General features: G+C 38.0%; 1 protein-coding gene across 1 annotated transcript in view; it reads left to right on the top strand.

Moving 5' to 3' along the window:
* The window catches only part of LOC144631709 (DNA damage-binding protein 1-like), a 49,334-nt gene that overhangs the window by 9,704 nt on the left and 13,090 nt on the right, over positions 1 to 26,540 (top strand). The window contains exons 7-28 of the mRNA XM_078490227.1: positions 3,403 to 3,486; positions 3,585 to 3,701; positions 5,311 to 5,416; positions 6,007 to 6,085; positions 6,431 to 6,539; positions 11,409 to 11,461; positions 11,951 to 12,076; positions 13,745 to 13,794; positions 14,030 to 14,143; positions 14,744 to 14,851; positions 15,536 to 15,696; positions 16,071 to 16,117; positions 17,043 to 17,138; positions 17,517 to 17,782; positions 19,497 to 19,685; positions 20,282 to 20,376; positions 21,378 to 21,482; positions 21,748 to 21,813; positions 22,818 to 23,013; positions 23,810 to 23,893; positions 24,428 to 24,530; positions 25,216 to 25,339. Coding sequence (XP_078346353.1) covers positions 3,403 to 3,486; positions 3,585 to 3,701; positions 5,311 to 5,416; positions 6,007 to 6,085; positions 6,431 to 6,539; positions 11,409 to 11,461; positions 11,951 to 12,076; positions 13,745 to 13,794; positions 14,030 to 14,143; positions 14,744 to 14,851; positions 15,536 to 15,696; positions 16,071 to 16,117; positions 17,043 to 17,138; positions 17,517 to 17,782; positions 19,497 to 19,685; positions 20,282 to 20,376; positions 21,378 to 21,482; positions 21,748 to 21,813; positions 22,818 to 23,013; positions 23,810 to 23,893; positions 24,428 to 24,530; positions 25,216 to 25,339 — 2,478 coding nt within the window. The remainder of the gene's footprint in view (positions 1 to 3,402; positions 3,487 to 3,584; positions 3,702 to 5,310; positions 5,417 to 6,006; positions 6,086 to 6,430; positions 6,540 to 11,408; positions 11,462 to 11,950; positions 12,077 to 13,744; positions 13,795 to 14,029; positions 14,144 to 14,743; positions 14,852 to 15,535; positions 15,697 to 16,070; positions 16,118 to 17,042; positions 17,139 to 17,516; positions 17,783 to 19,496; positions 19,686 to 20,281; positions 20,377 to 21,377; positions 21,483 to 21,747; positions 21,814 to 22,817; positions 23,014 to 23,809; positions 23,894 to 24,427; positions 24,531 to 25,215; positions 25,340 to 26,540) is intronic.

Here is a 26,540-nt window from a genome sequence, read left to right as displayed (position 1 = left end):
AGCCCTAAGTGGGCATAGGGCCAGAAAGTGCAGAGTGCTAATTATTAATTGTCAGCCAACCAGAGGGCTGAAGTCTTGATGCTGACCAAAAAGATCTCAGCCTAGAGCTGGGGACAAGAATGGACTGGTTGATTCTTTACACGACCCTTTTTACTCAGTAGTTAGCATGTTAAATCAGGGAGGTTAGACCACCACTTTACATCAGCCTCTTTGAACTCTGCTTTCTTGCCAACTCAAAACCTACTAACTTAGGGATTGTACACTTTAAAAGTCTACAATACCTAAGTTATGTACGTTTTGTTTATGGTCCTGTCAGCCAAATCAGAGGTCTGAAGTCAAAAAAATCATTGCCTCTGGGATGAGAATGGACTGATTGATTCTATACTCTTTTGCTCAGAAGTTACATGTACTGTAGCTTAAATACTATATCAGGAAGGTCAATCCACTACTTTTTGTCAACCTCCTTGAACTCGGCTTTCTTGCCAACTCAAAACCTACTTACTTAGGAATTGTACACTTTTAGAGTCTACAATACCTAAGTTATGTACGTTTTGTTCATGGCACTGTGAGTCTAAATTTAGAGAGTTTGTTTGTGGGAAGGTAGTAGTGTCATAAGGGCTTTTAGTACTTTTAAAAATTTAATAGTAAGTTAATAGCGGAGCTCCTAAGCGTAGCACCATAACCATGAAAGAAGGAACACTATCGAAATGAGTTTTCATGGTCAACATGGATAGCGACATGGTTCGCGGGCGCGTACGTACGGCGTACATACGGAGTTGCGCAACATGGCGGCCATGGCGGCCATAGCTCTCTGTAAAAACGTGGGGGGCGGCCGTATAAATGTGGCCTTTAAAATTTAAAGAGGTTTGAAAAGAAAAACAAGAAGCAATGAAACAAAATGTGGCTGAAAATTACGTGTAGAAAGTAATCGACCGCCAAAAAAGTGGACATTGAGAGCCATAATCGATCGATGACTTTCGTGTCTATCTGTAAAGCCAGCATCGTACATGAAGGAGCATTCGAAAGCTATATCGGGTTGATATAATAAACAAACCATTTTATTGCTACGGGGTAAAAAAAAAAGAAAAAAAAAACTTGACCCTCTGGGATTTGATCTCACGACCTTCCGATCCGCAGACTGGCACCTTACCGATTGAGCTATTCCGACAGACTCAGCGATTTACGTTGAATATATCCTATATCAATGTAATAGATATTGTGGCGTCTACTAAACTGCTGCGAAACTATAACAGGATCGCGAAACTATTTTCTATTGCTAGAAAGCAGATAATTTACTGTACTCTAAAGTAATTTTTTGTGCCATGAGTAATGATTTTGCCCCGCTTTAAGATTATTATTTTTGTCGTACTGCTCACATTCGGTTTAACCGTGAGCTATTTAAATTTGTCTTGAACCTATAAACCGCCATAAACATTAGTACTTTGGACGCTTATTCACTAGAATGAAAACATTGTAAGCTCCAGTGAAAATTAAATAAATGAGGAGCTCCGCTTTTCGGCTTGCCTAAATCTATATATTAACAAAACGAAAATGGTTTCTACCTTCACCAACCCTCCAAGTTAACTTTTTTCCTTAGTGGCCATTTGGCGACTTCCTTTTTAGGTTAAGTCGCCAATGGCAAATTTTGGTCGCCGAAACATTTAACTATTTGTAAATCTACGTAACAAAAAGCATGAATAAAATGAAATTTTACCATGAAATTTCTTCTGGGAAAAACTTAACGAAAGAATAAAAAATTAAAAGATCAGTTAACAAAACCCAGAGATTTTATGGTATTTTCCCCAGCAATCCATGACCCACAAAGCATTTTCAGCTCAGGCGATACTTTGCTCAAGCTCTGGAGCAGTCTTCTTGTGGGTGCCAAGCTGGCGACTTGCTCTACAGTTTAGTCACCAGTTCCAAACTTCTAGTCGCCATGGTGACTAAAATGGTTGCAACTTGGAGGGTTGTTCACGCTTGTGAACTAAAAGTTAGACACTACAGTGTATATCATGTTCAAGAAAAATCACTTCATTTGGATGTAACTGACTTTGGTTTTTTCCCTCTTTTGTTCAGTAGTAAGCATATTATAATTTATAAAGAGATCAAACCACCACTTCACATCATCCTGTTGGAACTCCACTTTCTTGCCAACTCAAAGTCCAATAATCTGGGGATTGTACACTTTACGAGTACATAACCCAGATTATTGTAAGTTTTGTTTATGGTCCTGTGCTGCTGAGTTTGGAGATTTTGTTTATGAGGAGAGGGGTACGCATCATTATGATAGTGTAATGTTCAACAGTGCTTTTAATAAATTTTAGTACTTTTAAAGGATCATGTTTATTTTAGGTAGTATAATTATATTGGTCGACAGTCGGCAGGGATTTCAAAATGTTTTAAGTAGGCGTCAGCAACTGGAAGAGTAGGTGGCTGTGACAAGCCGAACTTGCCCTGTGAGATTTTTTTAGCATGTGTAGAGGGTTAATTTTTGATTGTCAGCCAACCAGATTCTTAAGTCATAATTACTTGTGCTGACCAAAAAGATCGCAGCCTCTGGGTATGAGAACAGACTTTCTGAACAGACTACTGCTCGGTAGTTAGCATATTATATCCGGAAGGTCGAACCACCACTTCACATAGCCTCCTTGAACTTGGCTTTCTTGCCTACTCAAAACCTACTAACTTGGAATTGTACACTTTAAAGTGTACAATACCTAAGTTATGTACGTTTTGTTTATGGCCCTGTCAGCCAACCAGAGGTCAGAAGTCAAAAGATCATTGCCTCTGGGATGAGAATGGACTGATTGATTCTTTACCCTTTTGCTCAGAAGTTACATGTACTGTAGCTTAAATATCAGGAAGGTCACACTATCACTTTATGTCAACTTCTTTGAACTCAACTTTTTTGCCAACTCAAAATCTACTAATCTGGGGATTGTACACTTCCAGAGTTTTGTTTATGGCCCCGTGAATCTAAATTCCAAATCTGCACAGAATGACTAGGAGTCTGTAAATCCCACACTTTCAAATTGAAACTGACCTGAGGCCATCATGAATGATGATTCCTGGTGTTGACAAAAACGATCATGGCCTCTGGGAACTAGAATGGACTAACTGATTGCCTGTAACTTAAGTTAAATGATGTTTATGGATAAGTAATAATAATATAAAAGTACAGTAGTGCTAGGTCAACGTTGTGAAGGTTCTTTACACTGTACTGTACTTGTCTCCTATCACAGTGGATGGTAATGAGTGTGTGATGAGATATTTTATTTCTCAGGCTATGAAACTTGAAGGAAACAAGTATGCACTCTATCCATTACATTGTACAAACAAACAATGGTAAATCTCAATCAACCGAATTGTTTGCTGTAATAATAATATTATTGCTCACTTCAGACTTCAACAGCACACTGCCTTACATACTTGGATAATGGAGTGGTTTTTATTGGTTCAGCACTGGGAGACTCGCAGCTAGTTAAGGTACAGCTGCACATTAATTTTTATAATGTAGTTTCTCTGTCACTGTATTGATTGAAATTTCAGCTTGGCACTAATTACAAGGCATTATTTTTTAACAGCTCAACACAGAGACAAATGAGGATGGCTCGCATGTTCATGTCATGGAAACCTTTACAAACCTTGGTCCTATTGTGGACATGGTGGTGGTTGACTTGGAAAGACAAGGCCAGGGGCAGGTAAATGAAACTTCTAACATTACAATTTTATACAGTAAAGACTGTAAAGTCTTTATTTTTTTTGGCCTCATAGCTCTTGATGCTTAACTCCAAATTCTGCAGCATGAAACTGCTAGGATTATTGCTACTCTCCCTAGATGGAGTGCTACATGTACAATGTACATGTAGTTACCTTATTACATGAAATTTTCGCGACACGTTAATGTCGCGAATTTCGCGATTCCAAAAAAGTCGCGAAATTAAAGTGACGCAAACAATAAGTGTCGCAAACATAACATGACGCAAAAATTAAGTGACTCGCATTATTGCGCTTTTCAGTGAAATGCGAACTCTGAAATTTAATCCTCAACCAACGGTTTACGCTTTTCGCTGCCGTCAATCATCTTTGCGGACCTCTCGGGAAACAGACGCTCACTTCACCTGGGTCAAAAGGTCACGTCTCTCGACTGTGATTGGTAGATTTCGATCCATTTTGTTTGTTTCTGTTTTTCATGGTTCGCTAGCTGTTGCCATAATCATGATTGACGGCAGCGAAAAACGCAATCATTAGTTGGATTTTGAATTTCAGAGTTCGCATTTCACTGAAAACCGCAATAATAATAATCAAGAAAAAATAAGTTTAGTACCACTGAAGGAAGGAATATTCAATGTAAATGGATGTTGTCGTCAATTGACTCAAGAAAAATTACTCACGTACAAGCAGTAGCTTCTTGTAGACATAGTAAGAGCTTTGTTGTTTCTATTATCAAGATTTTGTCCTGCCCTTGCGTTTTTGTTAATTTTGACGTTATTGTCCATTTAGTGAAGTCATTTTATTTAATTTAAGGGCATGTTAAATAATACTGCCACGAAAATGTATATTGTGTCTTCCTCAAAAACGCGAAATTAAAGTAATTAAAAATGCAAAATTTCCGAGAAATCGCGAAATTTAAGTGCCGCGAAAAATTTCACGTGGTTACTTCCCAGTGTTCTACCAGCTTGCCCTAACAATTGGCCGGTACCCATTTATACTCCTAGGTGTGGAGAGAGGCACTGTGAGAGTAAAGTGTCTTGCACAAGAACTCAACACAGTGACCCCACCTAGGGTTTGAATCAAGACTGTTCAGTTCAGAGTCCAGTGCACTGAGCGTCAAGCCACCATATGTCTTTCAAATACATGTACAGTACATGTTTGTTCTGCCTTTCTCATTCCATGCATTGGTGATCAGTTCACTATACACATTCAAATGTTCTTTGCCTGCATGCATTCCTTCATGTAATATATCAAACACGAGAGGCAGTGTTTCATCTGGATATCTAAACACCAAGAAGAGAGTTGAAAATACGACGCGCAGCGGAGTATTTTTGACGAAATTCGAGGTGTTTGGATAGCCGATGAAACACTGTCTCGAGTGTTTGATATATCTTCTCAATCGAAACAAAAACTACGGAGTAAACGGAGAAATAAAATCGTAAAAATCTATGCTAATTAAGATCGGGTTTCCAAACCACCTTCACGGTTATAATTTTCTTTGTTTTAACTTGATGAATTATTAATGAGTTTGAGAAGTGTAATTATTGTACAGAAATAGAGTTTGAATATTTCCTTTTCTGTATTAATGTCAAACAGCTTGTGACTTGTTCTGGTGCACTCAAGGAAGGTTCGTTAAGAATTATAAGAAATGGAATTGGTATCCATGAACATGCTACCATATCAGATCTGGTTGGCATCATGGGTAAGTCTTTCATTCATTTATTACTTCCAGTACTTGTACATTTGTATGTGGAGCCATAAAGTGGGGGGGACAGGGGGGGTCTGAACCTCCCGCCTCCCGTACCTTTTACTCCCGCTTCCCGTACCTTTTACTCCCGCCTCCCGCCCCTTTCCGTAGCTGTTCTCTCCTGTTTGTTCCATGTCTATTGCGAAATATCATGAAATGTTATGAAACTTCACTCGTTTAATCCCTCTTCCCGCCCTCTCTCCTCCCGCTTCCCGCCCCTTTTCTCCCGGGCTCCCGCCCCACTGCCCCCCTCCACCATAAAATGAATTTAGTTTTTATTAAAAAGTAAATTTAAATGCATGACTACGTGACTCACATTAAATGTTGAAATAAGACAGTATTGCATATATGTAGTATTTTTGCTTGTTGTAGTTTTATGCCATGATGTATTGCAGTTGTTAAATTAATTATAAAGCCGGGGTATTTTGAACTTTTGTACATTGATTAGTACTTGGCAGATACATTAGTTATCCACAATTAATTTAATAAATAATGTCCTTCTTTGATGACCTAAAGTTTTCTATGCCATATTTCCTTTTATTTAGGTATCTGGCCTCTAAGATTACGAAAAACAGCAAAGAATTTTGATGATGCATTGCTTCTCTCCTTTGTTGGACAGAGCAGGTATGGAAATAAGTTTAAGGTGCATTGTAAGAGTCTTTTTCTTATCTTGTATTCTCTGTTCATTAGCTAGCTACATGTATTATTGCGATACAGTATGGTACAATAAAACAAAATCTGATTACAAAATAAGAAAATACACTAGCTAATGTTTTAAATTCCATCAATGATTTATTTCTATGAAAAAAAATAGACTTTCAGGATGTCATAAGAATTTAGTGACTTCAGACATTTTACATGTATATATAGAAATAATTTATTATTGCAAGGAAAAGACTAAAAAATGTAAAATTAATATGAAAGTTACATACTGGTATGATAAATATTGTTGATTTGATTTTCCTTCAGAATTTTAGCTCTCACTGGTGAAGAAGTTGAAGAGACAGAAATTCCTGGTTTTGATGATAATCAACAGACATACTTTTGTGGAAATGTAACTGGCGATCAAGTCATTCAGGTACATGGTGGACTCTAAGTTTGCATCAAAACTGTAGGTTGTAGGCACTCACTCAGATGTTGAGATGACTTATCGTAATAAACTCTATTAAGACCCTGTGGGGACTCATTTCTAGACCTAATGGGGAGCAGGGATGGCGCAGTGGTGAGAGCGCTCGCCTCCCACCAATGTGGCCCGGGTTCGATTTCGGCCCGGTACCATATGTGGGTTGAGTTTGTTGTTGGTTCTCGTCCTTGCTCCGAGGGTTTTTCTCCGGGTTCTCCGGTTTTCCTCCCTCCACAAAAACCAACACTTCCAAATTCCAATTCGATCTGGAATCAGTGGGATCAAGAAGAGCCACCTAGTGGAAGATCCCACTGTAAATTCCCATTTATTTATTTATTTATTTATTTATTTATTTATTTATTTATTTATTTATTTATTTATTTATTTATTTATTTATTTATTTATTTATTTATCTAGGGGCAACCGCACAAACAAGATAGTGCCAATCATTTTTGTGATTTTCGTGGTCGGTTATAACATTTAACATTATTTCACTGTTATTGGCTCTCCGAGATCATCCGTTTATATATATATACCATTACATGTAGTTGGAAAATACTATGAACGCCACATCCATGAAAGAGGAAAAGTAGAGCGGTACTACTTCTTCGGGGAGTGTCACAGAGACAATACAGAGGGGGATATCCCCTTTGAGATGTGTGCCCGTGTAAATGTCATATTTTGAAAGAAACATCTTCACACTGATAATGGATACGGAGTGTCCGAAACATGTCTTTGAAATTTAGAAGTGTGTTTATTTTTCCAAGTGTTTAATTTCGCTCATACTTTGAAAAAATTTCGCTTATATTTTTTGATAGTCGATAGTCTTTAACTTTCTAAACATGCACAATAGTGGCCCTACACCACTTATATATCAAACAACGTAGCTCCTGGCTTTCTAGTAAGCAAAGGAATCAAATTGTCTACAATTTTTGCTGGACGCACACACTTGGGACTTTTGCCCAACAAAATTAAGATAAAGATATACGAACGAAAATTTCGCTCGCATAGCTTGATTTCTCGGTGGTGTTTTTTTTTCTACACTACAAGCGTTCCAATTCTATTGACATCAGCGGTTGAAGTCTCACTGAAATAGCCGGCGTTCGATCTCAACATACTGAAATATCAAAATTTACTGTTGCGTTTGTTCAACCTTTAAACTTTAAATAAAACGGCATACTGACTTTTTTAAAAAAACTGACAAATGAGAAAAAAAAAGAATAATTATAGCTTCCGTTTGGATTTAAACCAACGACCAAGGCAATAATACACAACTTCTGTAGAAGTTTTCTCTACCAACTGAGCTATCGTAACTTTGCATGGTACAGACTATTTTATTTTGTATATTTGAATATTATATTGGACGCGCTTGGAAAAAAAAACATGTTTAACTACTTGGTTATGATTAAACAAAACCCGAAAAAATCGCTTTGTTTTAGCTTGTCGTACAGAGAGAATTTCCTCCCAATTTCTGCTCTGCATGTCGCAATAATATTCAAGCGCAGCCAATGGTTGAAATATATGCAATTACAGAGCAATGTATGGGCACGTTGCACAGAATTGCTAATTTCTTGACTCTTGAAAGACCCATACCAAAAACCAAAATGTAGGGATATTAAGAGTCGTACAGAGATACGTCATGCCAGATTTTAGACTGAAAGGTGCAATATTCGATCCGTAGAATTATTTAATCACAAAGATGATTTACATAATTACAGAGCAATGTATAGGAACATCATAGAATCGCAAATTTCTCAACTCTTGAAAGATTTTTATCAAAAACAAAAATGTAGGGTTATTAAGAGTCGTACAGAGATACTTCATGCCAGATTTTAGACTGAAAGGTGCAATATTCGATCTGTAGAATTATTTAATCACAAAGATGATTTACATAATTACAGAGCAATGTATAGGAACATCATAGAATCCCAAATTTCTCAACTCTTGAAAGATTTTTATCAAAAACAAAAATGTAGGGTTATTAAGAGTCGTACAGAGATACTTCATGCCAAATTTTAGACTGAAAGGTGTAATATTCGAGCCGTAGAATTATTTAATGGCATTTATTTAATTTTTACAGAGCAATGTATGGGCACGTTGAACAGAATTGCTAATTTCTCGGCACTCGAAACATTTTCATTCAAAACAAAAATGTAGGGTTATAAAGAGTCATAAAGAGATACTTCATGCCAAATTTAAGACTGAAAGGTGCAATATTCGAGCCATAGAATTATTTAATGGCATTTATTTAATTTTTACAGAGCAATGTATGGGCACGTTGAACAGAATTGCTAATTTCTCGGCACTCGAAAAATTTTCATCCAAAACAAAAAGGTAGGGTTATAAAGAGTCATACAGAGATACTTCATGCCAAATTTTAGACCGAAAGGTGTAATATTCGAGCCGTAGAATTATTTAATCGACTTAATTATTTAATTTTATTTATTTTATATCTTGTTTGTGTAATTATCTAGGGGCAACCGCACAAACAAGATAGTGACAATTATTTTTGTGACTTTCGTGGTTGGTTATAACATTTAACATTATTTCACTGTTATTGGCTCTTCGAGATCATCCGTTTATATATATATTACATGTAGTTAGAAAATACTATGAACGCCCCATCCATGGAAGAGGAAAAGTAGAGCGGTACTACCTTTTCGGGGAGTGTCACAGAGACAATACAGAGGGGGATATCCTCTTTGAGACGTGTGCCCGTGTAAATGTCATATTTTTAAAGAAACATCTTCACACTGATAATGGATACGGAGTGTCCGAAGCATGTCTTTGAAATTTAGGAGTGTGTTTATTTTTCCAAGTGTTTAATTTCGCTCATACTTTGAAGAAATTTCGCTTATATTTTCTGATAGTCGATAGTCGTTAACTTTCTAAACATGCACGATAGTGGCTCTAAACCACTTATATATCAAACAACGTAGCTCCTGGCTTCCTAGTAAGCAAAGGAATCAAATTATGTACAACTTTTGCTGGACGCACACACTTGGGACTTTTGCCCAACAAAATTAAGATAAAGATATACGAACGAAAATTTCGCTTGCATAGCTTGATTTCTCGGTGGTGTTTTTTTTTTTTCTACACTACAAGCGTTCCAATTTTATTGACATCAGCGGTTAAAGTCTCACTGAAATAGCCGGCGTTCGATCTCAACATACTGAAATAGCAAAATTTACTGTTGCGTTTGTTCAACCTTTAAACTTTAAATAAAACGGCGTACTGACTTAAAAAAAAAAACAAATGAGAAAAAAAGAATAATTATAGCTTGCGTTTGGATTTGAACCAACGACCAAGGCATACACAACTTCTGTAGAAGTGTTCTCTACCAACTGAGCTATCGTAACTTTGTATGGTAAAGAATGTTTTGTTTTGTATATTTTAATATTATATTTGGACGCGCTTTAAAAAAAATACATGTTTAATTACTCGGTTATGAGTAAGCAAAACCCTAAAAAACGCTTTGTTTGAGATTATCGTACAGAGATAATTTCCACCAAAATTTTACTCTGCATGTCGCAATAATATTCAAGCGTAGGGAAAGATTTAAATATATGCAGTAACAGAGCAATGTATGGGCACGTTGCACAGAATTGCTAATTTCTTGACTCTTGAAAGAGCCATACCAAAAACCAAAATGTAGGGATATTAAGAGTCGTACAGAGAAACTTCATGCCAGATTTTAGACTGAAAGGTGCAATATTCAAGCCGTAGAATTGTTTAATCACAAAGATGATTTACATAATTACAGAGCAATGTATAGGAACATCATAGAATCGCAAATTTCTCAACTCTTGAAAGATTTTTATCAAAAACAAAAATGTAGGGTTATTAAGAGTCATACAGAGATACTTCATGCCAGATTTTAGTCAGACTGAAAGGTGCAATATTCGAGCCGTAGAATTATTTAATCACAAAGATGATTCACATAATTACAGAGCAATGTATAGGAACATCATAGAATCGCAAATTTCTCAACTCTTGAAAGATTTTTATCAAAAACAAAAATGTAGGGTTATTAAGAGTCGTACAGAGATACTTCATGCCAGATTTTAGTCAGACTGAAAGGTGCAATATTCGAGCCGTAGAATTATTTAATCACAAAGATGATTTACATAATTACAGAGCAATGTATAGGAACATCATAGAATCGCAAATTTCTCAACTCTTGAAAGATTTTTATTAAAAACAAAAATGTAGGGTTATTAAGAGTCAAACAGAGATACTTCATGCCAAATTTTAGACTGAAAGGTGTAATATTCGAGCCGTAGAATTATTTAATGGCATTTATTTAATTTTTACAGAGCAATGTATGGGCACGTTGAACACAATTGCTAATTTCTCGGCACTCGAAAAAATTTCATCCAAAACAAAAATGTAGGGTTATAAAGAGTCATACAGAGATAATTCATGCCAAATTTAAGACTGAAAGGTGCAATATTCGAGCCGTAGAATTATTTAATAGCATTTATTTAATTTTTACAGAGCAATGTATGGGCACGTTGAACAGAATTGCTAATTTCTCGGCACTCGAAAAAATTTCATCCAAAACAAAAATGTAGGGTTATAAAGAGTCATACAGAGATACTTCATGCCAAATTTTAGACCGACAGGTGTAATATTCGAGCCGTAGAATTATTTAATCGACTTAATTATTTAATTTTATTTATTATATATCCTGTTTGTGTAATAATTAATATTAACAGTGCATGTAGATTACCTATTAGTAATAAGTAATGCATACAGATTTATGTACATTTAGACTTTTTTAATAATACACAACAATGATATTCGTTATTTTGTTTTTATTAGGTTACCACGTCATCTGTGCGTCTTGTGAGTTGTGAGACAAGACAACTTGTTGGGTAAGTTGCATTGCAAATAATACAATGTAATTAAAATTTTAAGAGCACTTTGTGTACAGGCGTAAGTATTCAATTCTAACTGTACTGTATTCTCACTTCCTTGCTTTAAGATATCAGTGTAAAATAGAGAGTGCTTTAACGTGAGGTACATGTACTACTGATCAATTGCCTTGAAGGCCTCAAAGGTTAAAATTTGATAAGGTCTTTTATTCCCCCCCCCCCCTCCCATTTTTTTGTTTTTTTAATGTCTTGTAGTGATGGGAGTATGCCTTCATTTGCAACACCCCCCTCCCCCCTCCCTCATTTAGATGTAGGTGTAGATGCAGAAACAAATTGTACAGATTAGACTCCTCTATTAAAATCAGCACACTCCAACTCAATTGAGATCAACAAAATAAAATTGAAATTTCAATTTTGTTGATCTGGCCTTAACTGAGATTGCACAGATTTTATACTTCACATGACAGATGATGGTTTGTTGTTTCACAGTGAATGGCGACACCCTACTGGTAAGAACATCAGTGTCTGTGCGTGCAACTCTGAACAACTTGTGGTGGCTGTGGGCTGTGAGTTGTACTACCTGGAGATACTTGTTGGCAAAATAAACCTTATCAGGTGATTTAATCATTCATACATTAACTTATTGTTAGTCATTGGAACATAAGCTTGTTCCGCTTAGCTGTCATTTCTCCTCTTATACTTGTTGAGTCCTATTTTTTTCCTAATAAGGACCTTGAAAAGCAAGCCAATTCAAGAAAAATTGTGTTTTTTGTCCCTTACAACTTTGGTGATAAATTGTATTCACATGCCTGCAATGTTTTTAAGCACATTTATGCCTTTTAAAGACACTTTGGTAGAAATTATTTGAATCAAAAAAATTGTTGACGAAAAGTGATCAATAAAAGGTTAACCCTCTTACTCCCAAGAGTGCCATATGGCACAAGATGCCGTTACATGCTCAATATATGGTCAATTTGTGTGAAATTTGAACAGAAAAATTGTCTTGGACAGATCTGTCTTTTTAAAGCATAAAATCATACCCCCCTAGCATATGAGACCTGATTAACCACCCCCACAACTTTTGCAACTTTTTCCTCTTTCGCTTTTTAAATCAAGTTAATATCTGACAAGAACCCTCACATTAGAGTGAATTTGTGTAACCCGTTTTTTATATGCAAATGCACCGTGTAATATTTAAATGAGCTGTACAGGAAAACAGAAAATTGCGGACAATTCGTAATTATTTGCATGTGGAAGTCAGGTTAAAATTCAAGCATTTACCAATATGTAAAAACCAAAACAGATAACGGGGCTTAAAATTTATCATGCCTTGAATTGTCTTCCGATTTTAGACAAACATTTCATATTCAACATCCCGTAAAGAAAAGCAAATTAAACTTGACTGTAACACAATTCTGCGCGAGCAATCCAATGGGGAGCTTTAGCAAATCACGATGACAAACAACTTTTGTTTAGCAAACAAAAGGTTTAATGAGCCTGGAAAATAGCTGTGCACGTGTTCTATTACTCTTGGCAAATTTCTTTCCCATCTTCTGAAAAACAACAATGTGAAATGACTAAATCCTGCGTGATTTGAACCAGACCGCAAATTTTCGATTTAGGTTGAACATGTTTTTGAAGTGCTTAAAGAAAGACACGTCCTGTTTATCATGACTTATTTTCTGTATAACTATTAAAGTGATTTCTTTGAGGTTTTCTGACCACTCGTGTATTGTTTTATTGTACACAAAAATTAGAATATTATACGACTCATTAACATATAAAAAACGGGTTACACAAATTCACTCTATTGAGAGCTGCAAATTAAGCTATAGTTTAGGGGTATACCCAAAATATAGGCGGAATGAGATATTTTTTAATGTTTTATTGTTTTGGTTTTGTCACCTTTTGTATTAAAACGCTGACTTCCTTTATGTCTGTTAGTATGATTTATGACATGCCACAAACAATACCATTTAAATGAAATATAGTTTGTGGTGTTCAGGTCCATAGTTACCGTTTTACAAAAATTTGGTATTTCCTGTGGGAGTGAAAGGGTTAATCCACTTCATGTATAAGAAAACATTTTTTTTGTAACTGTACATGTTTTATGTACAATGTTTCCAATAAGGAAACAATAACTACTTTTAATTACAGTGCAGTAACTTCTATTACCTTTTCATTTGATCAGTCTCATTTTGGTAAAAAAAGGAATGTTTTCTTGGTTTGCATCTTTGTCCTAGTTTGTAAGGCTTAACACACTTTGTTTTGTGTTCATTTTAGCCAAACAACTCTGGAGCATGAAGTCGCTTGTCTGGATATCACACCAACATGTAAGAAACTCATTTGTCCAAAAAACTTTTCCCAGTTGTTTGTTTTTGTGATTGAACCCAAAAATCAGTTACTGTACCTGCAAATACCACTGCCTCTCATCACTCCTGAGCAGTTTGGCATTTCACAAGAGAGCTTTTTCTTAAACAGCCATGAGTGATGAATGGTGGCTGCTGGATACCTGTCCCTATTGTATTGTAAATTATATCATTCTTTAATTATTATTTGTCTTAACAGATGAGTCTGACACCAGAGCTGACTTAGTAGCTGTAGGTTTATGGACTGATATCTCAGTCAGAGTGCTGAAATTACCAAGCTGTGAACAGCTGTTTGTTGAAATGCTCGGCGGAGGTCAGTCACAAGCTAAGTGGTGGATCTGCTTTGCTTGATTCTTTTGATAATTCACCTGCAGTTCATTGTTGTCAGAATTGCTCTGCCCATTTCGACTCAGTCTACAAACAAACGAATGGAAATTAAAATGTGGTAGTGCTCATTTTTCGGTATGCCTTAAGACTCCAAATTGGATCAATAAGAACTAATAAAAATTAATGGTTTTCCTGGTATTGTTTAGTTTACTGACTGGATCTTTCAGAACTCTTGGTATTGTGGAAATTATTGGCAATTTTGTGGTTGTCTGATCGTCAATGGCAAAAAAAAGAACAATTCAAAGTACAATGCCCTCACTAAAACATAGCTTTATTAACAATGGTTTCCACAGAACCAAGTAACACTATTTTTTTTACTGCAAATTTGAATACAAATGATTGTATTATGCACCATATTTGCCCGACTTTCAAAACGTTTTTGGATATCTGTGAAATGTTCTCAAGATTATAAATTATGAGTTGGTACATGTAGAATGTGTGGAAACTAGGAGTTAGACCATGCTAGATTTCATGTACTGGTAGATTCAACACTTTGTGCTCATCATTCCATATTTTTACCTTTCAGAAATAATTCCTCGATCCATACTGAAGACATCCTTTGAAGGCATTCACTATCTGCTGTGTGCACTGGGAGATGGAACCTTGTTTTATTTTACTATGGATCCAAACACAGGTAAATAAAATGATTGCTTTTATTTTTATTTGTTCTGGCACAGATTCCATTTCTGTTATGGGGATCATGCAAGGTAGAATGTGTTAGAAGTTTTCGTCTTCTCTACTTAACCTTAAAGGATAGAGAGGACGAAAGAGTGAAAATAGTCCTTTCTTGCACAAAGAACAGAGGGAGGCGGTTGGGGTTGCAGGTGGGCCCTTTTATTTTCGAAAAAACGATAGAGGGGAATAGTCCCCCCCCCCCACCCAACAATAAAAAAGAAACCTCTCTAATGTATTTGACGGTATAATTTTTTTAAAAAATCAATTGAAAAACAAAATTACAACAATAACAGCAACTAAATTGTAGCTAACAGTTTCGTTTTGCTCCTTACACTGCATATAGTTAAAGGACACTAGTCAGCCACGCCTTAGAAACCGAGAAATCCATCATTTTCGATGCCATTGAAATTATGAAAATTGTATCGTGAGGCAAAATCTTATTGGATTGCCGCAAGATGTGTCATGGAAGCCTGTTAATTTACCTTCAGCAGTTTCATGGCAATCTCTTTCTGTAGAACCGCTCCACGTGAAAATAAAATAGCGAAAATGCCATGTGTCAACAAAAACAAATCGTGGCTGACAAGGGTCATGTAATAACGAAATGCAGCGTATTTACAGAATATTACTTTTGTTTCAATTTCAGGATCCCTCTCAGAGAGGAAGAAAGTGACCCTTGGTACACAACCTACCATGCTGAGAACGTTCAAGTCGCTGTCCACAACAAATGTGTTTGCTTGTTCTGATCGGCCAACAGTGATCTACTCCAGTAATCATAAACTGGTGTTCTCTAATGTTAATCTCAAGGTAGATTTATACTACATTGTACATGTACAACAGCAATATGAAAATAAGAGTTCTTCAGGTATAACCCTTTTCAGTTTGGAAGAAGGGGATTTTTTATCCCTATTTAGGTAATTCAAAGTTTCAGGGTTGTCACATAATGTATCAAACACAATAGAGAGTGTTTCATCACATTCCCAAACAGCAAGGAGGGAGTTCAAAAGAGCAATGCACAGCAAAGTATTTTTGACCCACCTCGAACTTAAATTAAATACCTTTAGCTGTAATGGTCAGTGATAATCATTTCTGTTCAGCAGAAATTCATTGAAGTTTTGTTTTATTCATTACTAGCAACTATGATTTGTTTGTTAAATTCTGATCATAACTCCTTTCTACAGGAAGTGAATTACATGTGCCCACTGAACTCTGAAGGATTTCCAGACAGGTGAACATTTTCTCTTAGATTTACTTTAAAATTACCAAGAGACAATATTTAGAACAAGTAGTGGGCTCACAGTGTAGGCGTATACTTCATGAAGAGGGAATACATGTAGCTACTGGCACTTTGTAACACTGCATGCTGTTGCTGCTATACACGAGTAAACGGACCATACAGGTCAACCCTAAACACCTTTGACGATCTTCAGTGTTCTGTTTGAACATTGTTACTATTGGTACCCCAGGGTTCTATGCAATCTGGTGTATTTTGAGACACAACCTTGATATATTTTTACCGTAATTTTATATTGTTTTTTGGTCATCACATGATTAGGTTTTGACAATGTTAGCTCGGCTGAGACGAAGAGTTCCTATTGCGCTATTTATACACTACAAAGAAGTGAATAAAAGAGATAAACAGCGGCAATGTTTCAGTTCTTAACTTATCTTCGTAGCGATGGAAAATTTCTAGATAGCAATGTAACTGCATGTAAACTGTAACAACTGACGTGATAGATAGCAGTAACTCTTAACTGTAACAAATTCTTTCAACAGTACTCCATGTTCCTTGTCATATAGTGTCCTGAGACATGGAATGCTCACTTCATGTACACTGACCTGAATGATATATTGATTTATCTATGTACTGTATAAATTATTACAATTTTTTTTTTTTTTTTTTGTGGGGGGGGGGAAGCTGGGCTGTTTGGGGGGGAAGCTTCTACCCCTGAACACCTCTAGATAGAACCCTGTACCCTGTAATAACGTTAGGGTTGCTATGACTGACAAAACTGCATTCCCATTACTTTCCCTAACGACTTTTCTTCTATTGTACCGCTTTTAAATAGAAAACAAGGAGTACTCAATGCTATTTTCTCAGCAGAGCGTTTGTTTATAGATTTCTTTGGTCTCGTGTGTTTTCTGTTCGACAGTCTTGCTGTTGCCAGTGAAGGAGCATTGACGATAGGAACCATTGATGAAATCCAAAAACTTCACATTCGAACTGTTCCTCTGGGAGAAACACCAAGGTAAAGTAGAGTGAATTATTACGTGAAGCATTTGATACCTTAACCTGGTTAATTATAGGACAATCTTTCTGCCAACGAAAAAAAAAATTCGGTTATTACCCCTGGATAAAAGATAGCAATAGGCAATGAATAAGTTTGCAAGTATAGAGCTGATCAAAACGTTTGATCCTAATGACTTTCTTACTTTATTTCCCTCATAAGAGTCGTAAAGTCGAGTCTTGACAGCGCATTGCCGAACGTGTTCTTCTCATGCAGCCCCCCCCCCCCTTCCTTCCCCCCTTTATAAGCTCTCCCAGTTATAAGCCCACCCAACTGAACCCCTTACAAAGTAATTGAAACCCGGGGCTAACAACCGGCATTTTACGGTATTTACTTCAGGCGTATCGCATACCAAGAGTCCACGCAAACGTTTGGTGTGATCTCGATGCGTATCGAGGTCCTGGATCCAGCGACAAATACCACCCGACCCCTCCACCCCAGCGCCAGTACCATGGCTCAGAACATTACATCCAGTGTCACGGCTGCCATGCCAGGAACTTCCGCCGGAAGTGGGGGAGGAAGCAGAGGCGCTGCTGACGGCATCACGTTTGGTGATGAGGTGGAGAGAAGCAGTTTGTTGATCATTGATCAGCACACCTTTGAAGGTAAAAACAACAAAAACAACAACTGCTACATAAACGTAAACAACAACAACAAGAAGTATGCTCACTTGAAACTGTCTCAATGCCCTTTTTTAAAGGCGAATTGAAATACAGTCAACTCTCCTCTTGCGAACACCGCGCTATTGCGGACACTCGCTACTACGGACAAAATCAAGATCCCTGGCGAAAGAGGTTTGACTGGAAACGACTCCTGCTATTACGGACTCTCACCATAACGGACACTAAACGACGCCCCGAGCGTGTCCGCTATAACGAGAGTTGACTGTAAACTATTGTAGTTTGAAAAGAAACGAGGTAAAGTCCGCGTTTGAGCCCATCAGGCCGGTGTTTGACATTGTCCTCCGTTTTCGTAGCATCAAGCGACTAGGAGTAGTTTGTATTCCCCTCGGATGGGATGTTAGTCCATCGCAGGGTAGCCGCCAGCATTAAATTGTGGTAGTACCCATTTAAACAACTGGGTGGAGAGAGGAACTGCGAGAATAAAGTGTAGTTTTTATTGTTTTACTTGGGTGATAGCATACATGAAGGTTTTGAGTCCGCCATGATGGGTCATTTCGTTAAGGAATGCTCGATGAGCTGAAACGTCGATTTGGAATAACATCGAAGTTCTTCTACTCGTTATTATTGTTTTGCAACGATATCTGGCTTTAATAATGAAGGGAAAAAGTAAGTTTGTCCCGGAAATTTTATTTGGCTAGTAAACCTTCCTTGATGTGAGACTCACATAAAAAAAGGGGAGCCTCGAGCCATGCGGCCCATACTGCCGGAGCTAGCAGTGTTATCAGAACAACTGCAGCGCTACAAGCCTTGTGGTTTCTCCTTAAAGGGGGAAGCCTTGAGCCATGGCACCCATACTGCCAGAGCTTATCCCGGTTTCTGTAGCATTAAGCGGCTAGAAATATTTCTACTCCCCCCTGAATGGGATGCCAGTCCATTGCAGGGTATCCCCCGAGCATTATGATGTCAGTACCCATTTATACACCTGGATGGAGAGAGGCACTATGAGAGTAAAGTGTCTTTCCCAAGAACACAACACAGTGACCCCGGCCAGGGCTCAAACTCGGACCGCTCGATCCGAAGTCCGGTGCACTAACCATTAGGCCATCGCGCCTCCCATTGAGACTCACCTAAACACTGCGTAATTACAGTGGAACCTCGATTTAACGAACCTCTATATAACGAAGTCCTCGGTTTAATGAATGATTTTCTTTAGCCCGTCCAAAGTTACGAACACAATCCAGAGACCCAATCGTAAAATGTACCTCGATATAACGAAAAAATGTCAACACGCGACAAAAGATGAATGTTGAACAGACCAACAAAGATGAAAATCCTTTAATCCTGTAACAAGAGAACAAGTTCAAGTACATATGCTCAAATCTATGTGCATATATTAGACATTATAAATGTTATTTTCAGAAATCGTCAATATCCGAAAATGCTGGGTTCGTAATGCAGCGTAGAATTGTTAAAAATTGATTAACTATACCTCGATATAACGAACATTTTGATTGTTTTTCCGCGAATTCGTTATATCGAGGTTTTCGATATAACGAACCCTCGATATAACGAACAAATTTCCCCAGTCCCTTTGCACTTCGTTAGATCGAGGTTCCACTGTATGGAGATTACACAATACGGACTGGAAATCAAAAGTCTGTGTTGTTTGTAACCCTTTTTGTTTTACTTCCTGTAGTTACTCACGCCCATGACCTTCAAGATCACGAGTGTGCCACAAGCCTGATATCGTGCACGTTAGGTGATCCAAACAGTTCTTTTGGCAATGGAACATCCAACACCTACTACTGCGTTGGAACTGCGTACGTCTTCCCTGAAGAAGCTGAACCCAAAACAGGACGGCTGATCCTATTTCAGTTGCTGGACGGTGAGGGAATGTTCATAAATAAAGTTGTTTGCTAATGACTGTGGTTAAACTAAAAGCAAAACTTAAACCAAAAAAAAAACAAATAATGAACTATAGAGCCATGAAAACCCGTGTAGCCGTTGGAAAGCGCGCGAAAACTTGTATCTGGTAGTAAGTGTAAGAAAACGTCGAATGAAAAACCGGGTAGCCAAAGAAATGCGCGGGAAAACTTGTATCTTGTAGTAAGCGCGGGAAACGTGGAAGCGGTTGTAAAGGCGGGAAAAATATTTTCGCGGGAAAGACGCGTACGGTTTCAGTCTAGCACCAGATTGGCTAAAAAAAAACAGTTCGCTGAATCAGTTTTAGACCTTTAGGAGTCATGGCAAACTTCTCAAATTAAAACACAAACTGACAGTCTTCACACAAAATGAAAGAATTCACTTTAGATTCAGTATATGCAAATCGATCAGTTTAAATTCTGAATTCAGTTCTAACGTTACGGACCTTGAATAAAAGGAGTGAAGTATCTGAAAACAAACATCAAACATCTTTAGACAGATAGATTAGATAAATATTGTAACCTAGTAGAAATAATTTCTTATTGTCAACTGTTTTAGGAAAACTTGTTCAAGTCGCTGAAAAAGAAGTCAAAGGTGCCGTGTATTCACTTGTGGAGTTCAATGGAAAGGTTCTGGCTGGCATCAACAGCACTGTAAGTTGACGAGAACATATTTTGTTTTTAAGACTGACAGAGCTTTGATTAAAGACAGGGGCATTGGCTTGTGTTCCCCTACATACAAGTTATTTGGAATTTGACTGCATGACTTGGACGAACCACGGGAAGACGAAAATTTGTTTCAAGGGCTTGAACAAAACTTTGGACAAGCAGCTCTCAATTTTTTCTTGCCCGGGAAAGTTGCATGCTTGTCTAAGGCCCGGTTCAGACGCCGTACTTTTCATGAGCCAAACTCAATTCGAATTTGGACCGACCCAAATTGACAAAAGTACGCCTCTTGATTCAGACGCCGTACTTTTTGGGCGTTCCGAGGCCGTTCCTAATACAGTTCCAATAATTGAGGTAAACTGCTGGCAAAATACATTATAATAATTTATGAATTAGGATCGGCACATGAAAAGTACGGCGTCTGAATCAAAGCCGTTCCAAAGGCGTTCCACAGGCGAAATTCTCGGCCAAGCCAGGCGGGAAGAACGGGTTAGCCGTTCCAAATTGAAATAGCCGTTCTAATTTGATTCAGACGCCGATCTTTTCATGTACTTAATTCAAGGAATTAGGTTCGGCTCATGAAAAGATCGGCGTCTGAACCGGGCCTAAGTTTACTTTTTTGGTATGATTTAGTAGGCAGACGACTTGCCTGGGTCCGTGCCCGTCAGGAAAGTGAGCATAAAAAGTTCATATTTTGCCCGACAGGGGAATATCGTGCTTGAGAATCGACTGCGACCGGACGGGACTTTTTTCAGGCCCTAGATTCAGAATAACACAGCTGAGGCTCAAGTGAGGAAATGACAACTTTTTTGCCAGATAACAGCCTGAAAATGCAGTGACCTAGTTTTATAAGTATATGGGCACTTAAAAAAATACTCAAAACAGCTGAGCAAATGCAAAAATATAGGTCTTCACTTGTGTATACTCGATTGATAAAATGTTGTAACCACGATCTAACGCAGAACTGTTGGTTGTATCATTTTCAACAGGTCAGTATATATGAGTGGACTCAGGATAAGGAGTTACGCGTGGAGTGCAGCTTTTTGAACAACATTCTGGCCCTATATCTCAAGTCTAAAGGAGATTTCATATTGGTGAGTATCGTACTAAACAAGCTTTTCATTATAAACATAATTTCATTGATATAAATTTATATTTTGACTGCAAAAGCAGCGCTTAGAATTCTGAATTTATGCTTTTGATCACGAACGGATGGATGGACGGACGGACGGACAAGTCGCTTTTCTCTCAGCATCTCAATGACTAAACCACCAAACACAGATATTTTCAACTGGTTTCTAAACTTTTCTTATTGTTATGTACATTTACTAAACGGAAGAATTTGTTTTTCTTGTCCAGGTTGGTGATTTGATGAGGTCCATGACCCTGCTTGCCTACAAATCGATGGAAGGAAGTTTAGAAGAGGTTCGTAATTTATATATGTAATAAATTAGCTTAAATTATGTTGACATAATTTGTGATCCTTATGCTCCGTAACTTATAAGTTGTTTTTGTCATGATACCCGTTCCAAAAATGGCCACCGTTTCGTTTGTTCTGTTTTTTTTTTTTGGTTTGCTGTCAGATTGTGCTTTATGTGGGGATTTTTATAAAAGGTATTTTAAATTTGTCACATACCTTCAGGGTACAGTCAACTCTCGTTATAGCGGACACGCTTGGGGCGTCGCTTAGTGTCCGTAATAGCGACAGTCCGTAATAGCGGGGTTTGAGGGAAAAAAAGAAAGTGCCGTTAACATACGCTAAATATAGACTATGACGAGCTTGTCAAAAGTGGTGAAACTGCTAAGCAGTCGTTGGGAATTGAGGATGAGGGCTTGACCTTTCCTAAAGAGTCTGGAAGGAAAAGGCCAAGCTGACAAGTCTTTTGTTCAGTTACTGAAGGAATTGATGCAAAAATAAATATTCCAGAGGAAGTCTTTTAAAGTCTGTTTTGACAAACAACGAACAACAGACTGCAGTTTAACGTAATTATGTTATGTGAGAAGTTCATGGTACCACGAAAGTGGCCGTAATTCCCGTTGTAGCGAGAGTCCGTTATAGCGGGAGTCATTTCCAGTCAAACGTCTTTCGCCGGGATCTGATCTAAGAAGTCAATGTCATTTTCAAGCATATAAGGCTCGAACCAATCGTTTTAAACATAGCTTTTTTCCTTCCATGGCAAATTTTTAATATAGTTATAATAGATTTTAATAGTTGTCTTTTTTAATAATTTGTAAATTTTTACTCAATTCAGTTTTTGACTGTCATGTATGTAAATATCAATAAACTATCTATCTGGATTTTGTCCGTAACAGCGTGGTTCCGCAATAGCGGGGTGTCCGCAAGGCGAGAGTTGACTGTAATGGGGTAAAAATAAATCGTGTCAACCCTTTGAGTTTCTTATAGACTTTTGCTCTTTTCTTGCTCTTAGATTGCGCATGATTACAGCCCAAACTGGATGACAGCCGTGGAGATCCTTGACGACGACACTTTCCTCGGAGCCGAAAATTCGTTCAACCTTTTCACGTGTCAAAAGGACAGCGGCTCGGCGGCTGATGATGATAGGTCGTATCTTCAAGAGGCTGGACAGTTCCACCTGGGAGAGTTTGTTAACGTCTTTAGACATGGTATGTTTATTGTAAGCTGTGAAAGCAAGGCTAAAGGCAGTTGGGTCTCTATCCTTCATGTAGTACTACTAAAACAGAGTAGCAAGTCAGCGCATATTGCCAATTAGAAAGATCATTGCAGTTATACACGCAACTTAGCACAGGGTTGGTACGAGTCCTGGAAAACCTGGAAAGTCCTGGAATTTTATTGCGGCACTTTCCAGGACTGGAAAGTCCTTAAAAAAGTCCTGAAAAGTTCTGGAAATCCATTCAACCCAAGTAACAACTGAATTCTCATATAACATTATAAGAAATGTGCAGAAAGTAAGGAGAGATAGAAGAGATCTTGGGAATGAAAGGGTTAAATTTGAATTTTGGAGTCCTGGAAAAAATCAATCTGACTGAAAAGTCCAGGAAAAGTAGTGGAAAACTGTTTGTGAAAAAGGGTACGAACCCTGTTAGCAGTTCTGAAATGAAAGCCTGAAAAAGTTCAAGCCTAATCGGGATTCGAACCCATGACCTCTGCGATACTATGCAGTTCTCTACAACTGTCTGAGCTATCAAGCCAACTTGGAGGTGGTCACTTTACGAGTTCGTAATATACCCGTTGAAGATAATGATATGAAAGAGAATATTATATGAAATATCTTATATTTGTGCCGCGGATGGAAGTTTTGATACATGGAAGATTAGCGCTGGTATGTACACAACTTGAGCCGTTTCGAGAAGAAAATTATGATTGTCGTTTATAACAGGGCGTATCGTCGTGGTAACAGGGATAAACGCGCTAATCTTCTTTTTTTTTTCTTTTTCGTAGGATCTCTAGTCATGGAACACCCTGGTGAAGCTTCCACACCTTTTCAAGGTTGCATCCTTTTCGGTACCGTCAATGGCACAATTGGTGAGCGGTTTTCTTTGCTTGTTTCTATCTCACCGTCGCTTCGTTTAACTCAGGAATATGGCCAGTGTGACGACGGTTTCGGTTCCTCAAACCCTTATTACAAAATAATAGAATGTTAGTGACTGATCAGATACAAAATCTAAAAAAATAGCATTGTTCGTACAGACGTGTAGAAGTCTGAAGGTTGGCAGTGCAGTGAAACTCCGATTCTTTGAACCTCCAAGGGAAACGAAAATTGGTTGGAGAAACCAGAGGGTAAAATTGTAGTGCTCGACTGAAAACGACTTTTGTTTCGAGTTATCGGGAGGCTCAAGAAACTGAGGGCTCGAAATCGGAATTCCAGTGTTTGATAAGCCGCATATTGGCATACTAGTCTAAGTTTCCTTGGTTTTGCAATGATTTGTAACTGAAGAAACAGACCCAAAGAGGCTGTTGTCACGGATGGCATAAAGGCATGACCATGGCTATAAATAAGAATGGCCGTTAAAAAGCCTTTCTATTTTAACAACTTACCGCCTATGTTTGAACACACAGGAATTGTCGCCCAGTTACCCAAAGAACTTAGTACTTTCTTGACGCAAGTCCAAGGGAAAATCAGCAAAGTTATCAAGAGCGTTGGAAAGATTGATCATGGATTATATCCTTTAGATTCGTTTACCGATGTAATTGCTTCAACAAATTAACTTCGTTAGTAATTTTCCGTTGAATCTGTCAGGTTTAGTCTGTGTTAGAGCCCAGTGGCCCATTAGGTCTTCCCTTATCTCCGATTTCCGAAGCATCAGGAAACGACTAGGGTTAGTTTATCTCCCTCCTAGATGGGATGCTAGTCCATCGATAACGCTACCCCTCTGCCTCGTCATTTAACTCCATTTCTACACTAGCCTGTGTACAGCCGTCTCGCTCCGATTTTTTGAGCGGAGCGGGACGGCTGTACACAGGCTATTTCTACACCTGGGTGGGATGAGACACTGTGACGGAGTAAAGTGTCTTGCCCAAGAACACAACGCAGTGTCCCCGGCCAGGGGCCCGTTTCTCGAAAGCCCCGGTAACTTAACGGGCCCGCAAAGCCATTTTAAAACATCTGTACCTTAAGAACGAAGAAGTGTATTGGCCTGAAATTTTGTATGAAGGGACCTTCTGTTCATGTTAAAAATATGTGAATAAAACAACTTTGTAATCATGAGTGTTTAGGATTTTGCCTCTGGCTTTCCGGGTGCGAAAACTTTACGGGACCTTCGAGAAACGGGCCCCAGGGCTCGAACCCCGACCGCTCGATCCGAAGTCCAGCGCACTATCAATTATTTTCCTTGACCTCTATTCACCTGGCGTTGCTTTTCCAATGAAAGGAGAACGGAGCCAGCTATCGGCTTTGTGGACGGAGATCTGATCGAAAGCTTCCTAGACCTCCCTCGGTCAAAGATGGAGGAGGTGACCTCGGGACTACAAGTGAGTCTGGTTTGGCAATTTTGCTTGGGCTGCATGTTTATAAAGTGTTGATATATATTTTGTGTTACTTAACCATTTTCTTAATTTGTTCTACTGTAAAGTCTTTGTAAAATGTGATAGATGTAATGTCAAACTCGAGAGACAGTGTTTCATCGGAATATCCAAACACCGAGGAGAGAGTTGAAAATACGACGCGCAGCGGAGTATTTTTTGAAGAAATTCGAGGTGTTTGGATAGCCGATGAAACACTGTCTCGAGTGTTTGATCTATCTTTTCAATCGAAACAAAAACTATGGAGTAAACTGAGAAATACAGTCGTAAAAAATCTTTGCGAATTAAGACAGGGTATCCAAACTTCCTTCACGGTTATGATTTTCCTTGTTTTAAGGTGGCCTGCGGGTATTTATGAGGCTGACAGTTCCCTTTTTTAAGCGCGTTTTAAAACGGGAAAACGTGAAGCGATTGCTTAGATTTTTGAGAATCTGAAAAAATAATGCTTAAATTATATAAAATGATAAATTTTATGGCGATCAAACGCGATTTGTTAAAGTTACGAGCGATTTTTGGAAGCCTCCGTTTTTAAGAGGGGTTTGCTCTACGGACCGACTAAGGTATGCAAGATAGCAAAGACCGATTTTCCCAAACTTTGCCAGAATAAAGGCCTCGGTAAACTAGTTCTAAAAATATAAGTTTCGGATCCTTAAGAATTTTTTTGATTTTTTAGTAGAATTTATAATATTTTGCCCGTGGCGGCACGCTAAATCAACGCCGAAATAGCGACTTTTGTGGAAGCTGTTATTCATATATTAAAAGCTTCCTAGAAAAAAATTACCAAGGAACTTAAAACCTTTCATTTCCTCTGTCTATAAGTGGTGTTCAAATTATGTGGAACAAAAACTGGAATTTTTAACGGAATTTTTAAGTTTATACATTTTGACAGTCGTAGCAACAGCCGAATTTTGCCTAAATTCACGGGTCAAAAAATCACTCTGGTACACGACTTTACCCTTTAAGACTATACGCCGTAGAAAGAGAAATTTCCCATCTACAGTTTCCACGAAAAAAAAATTGGGATAAACGAAACGACGAATTTTGAAAGCGTTTTGAAAATAGGTCACTCGAGTCATATGAGTGACCTTTCGACCTTCCGTGTCAATAACAACAACTAACGGAAGGTCTTCAAATGTTACGTTTCTTCGTT

This window comes from Oculina patagonica, chromosome 12 (assembly GCF_052425735.1).
Source record: "Oculina patagonica isolate OP01 chromosome 12, crgOcupat, whole genome shotgun sequence".
NCBI lineage: Eukaryota > Metazoa > Cnidaria > Anthozoa > Scleractinia > Oculinidae > Oculina > Oculina patagonica.
This window is presented reverse-complemented; position numbering and strand designations above follow the sequence as displayed.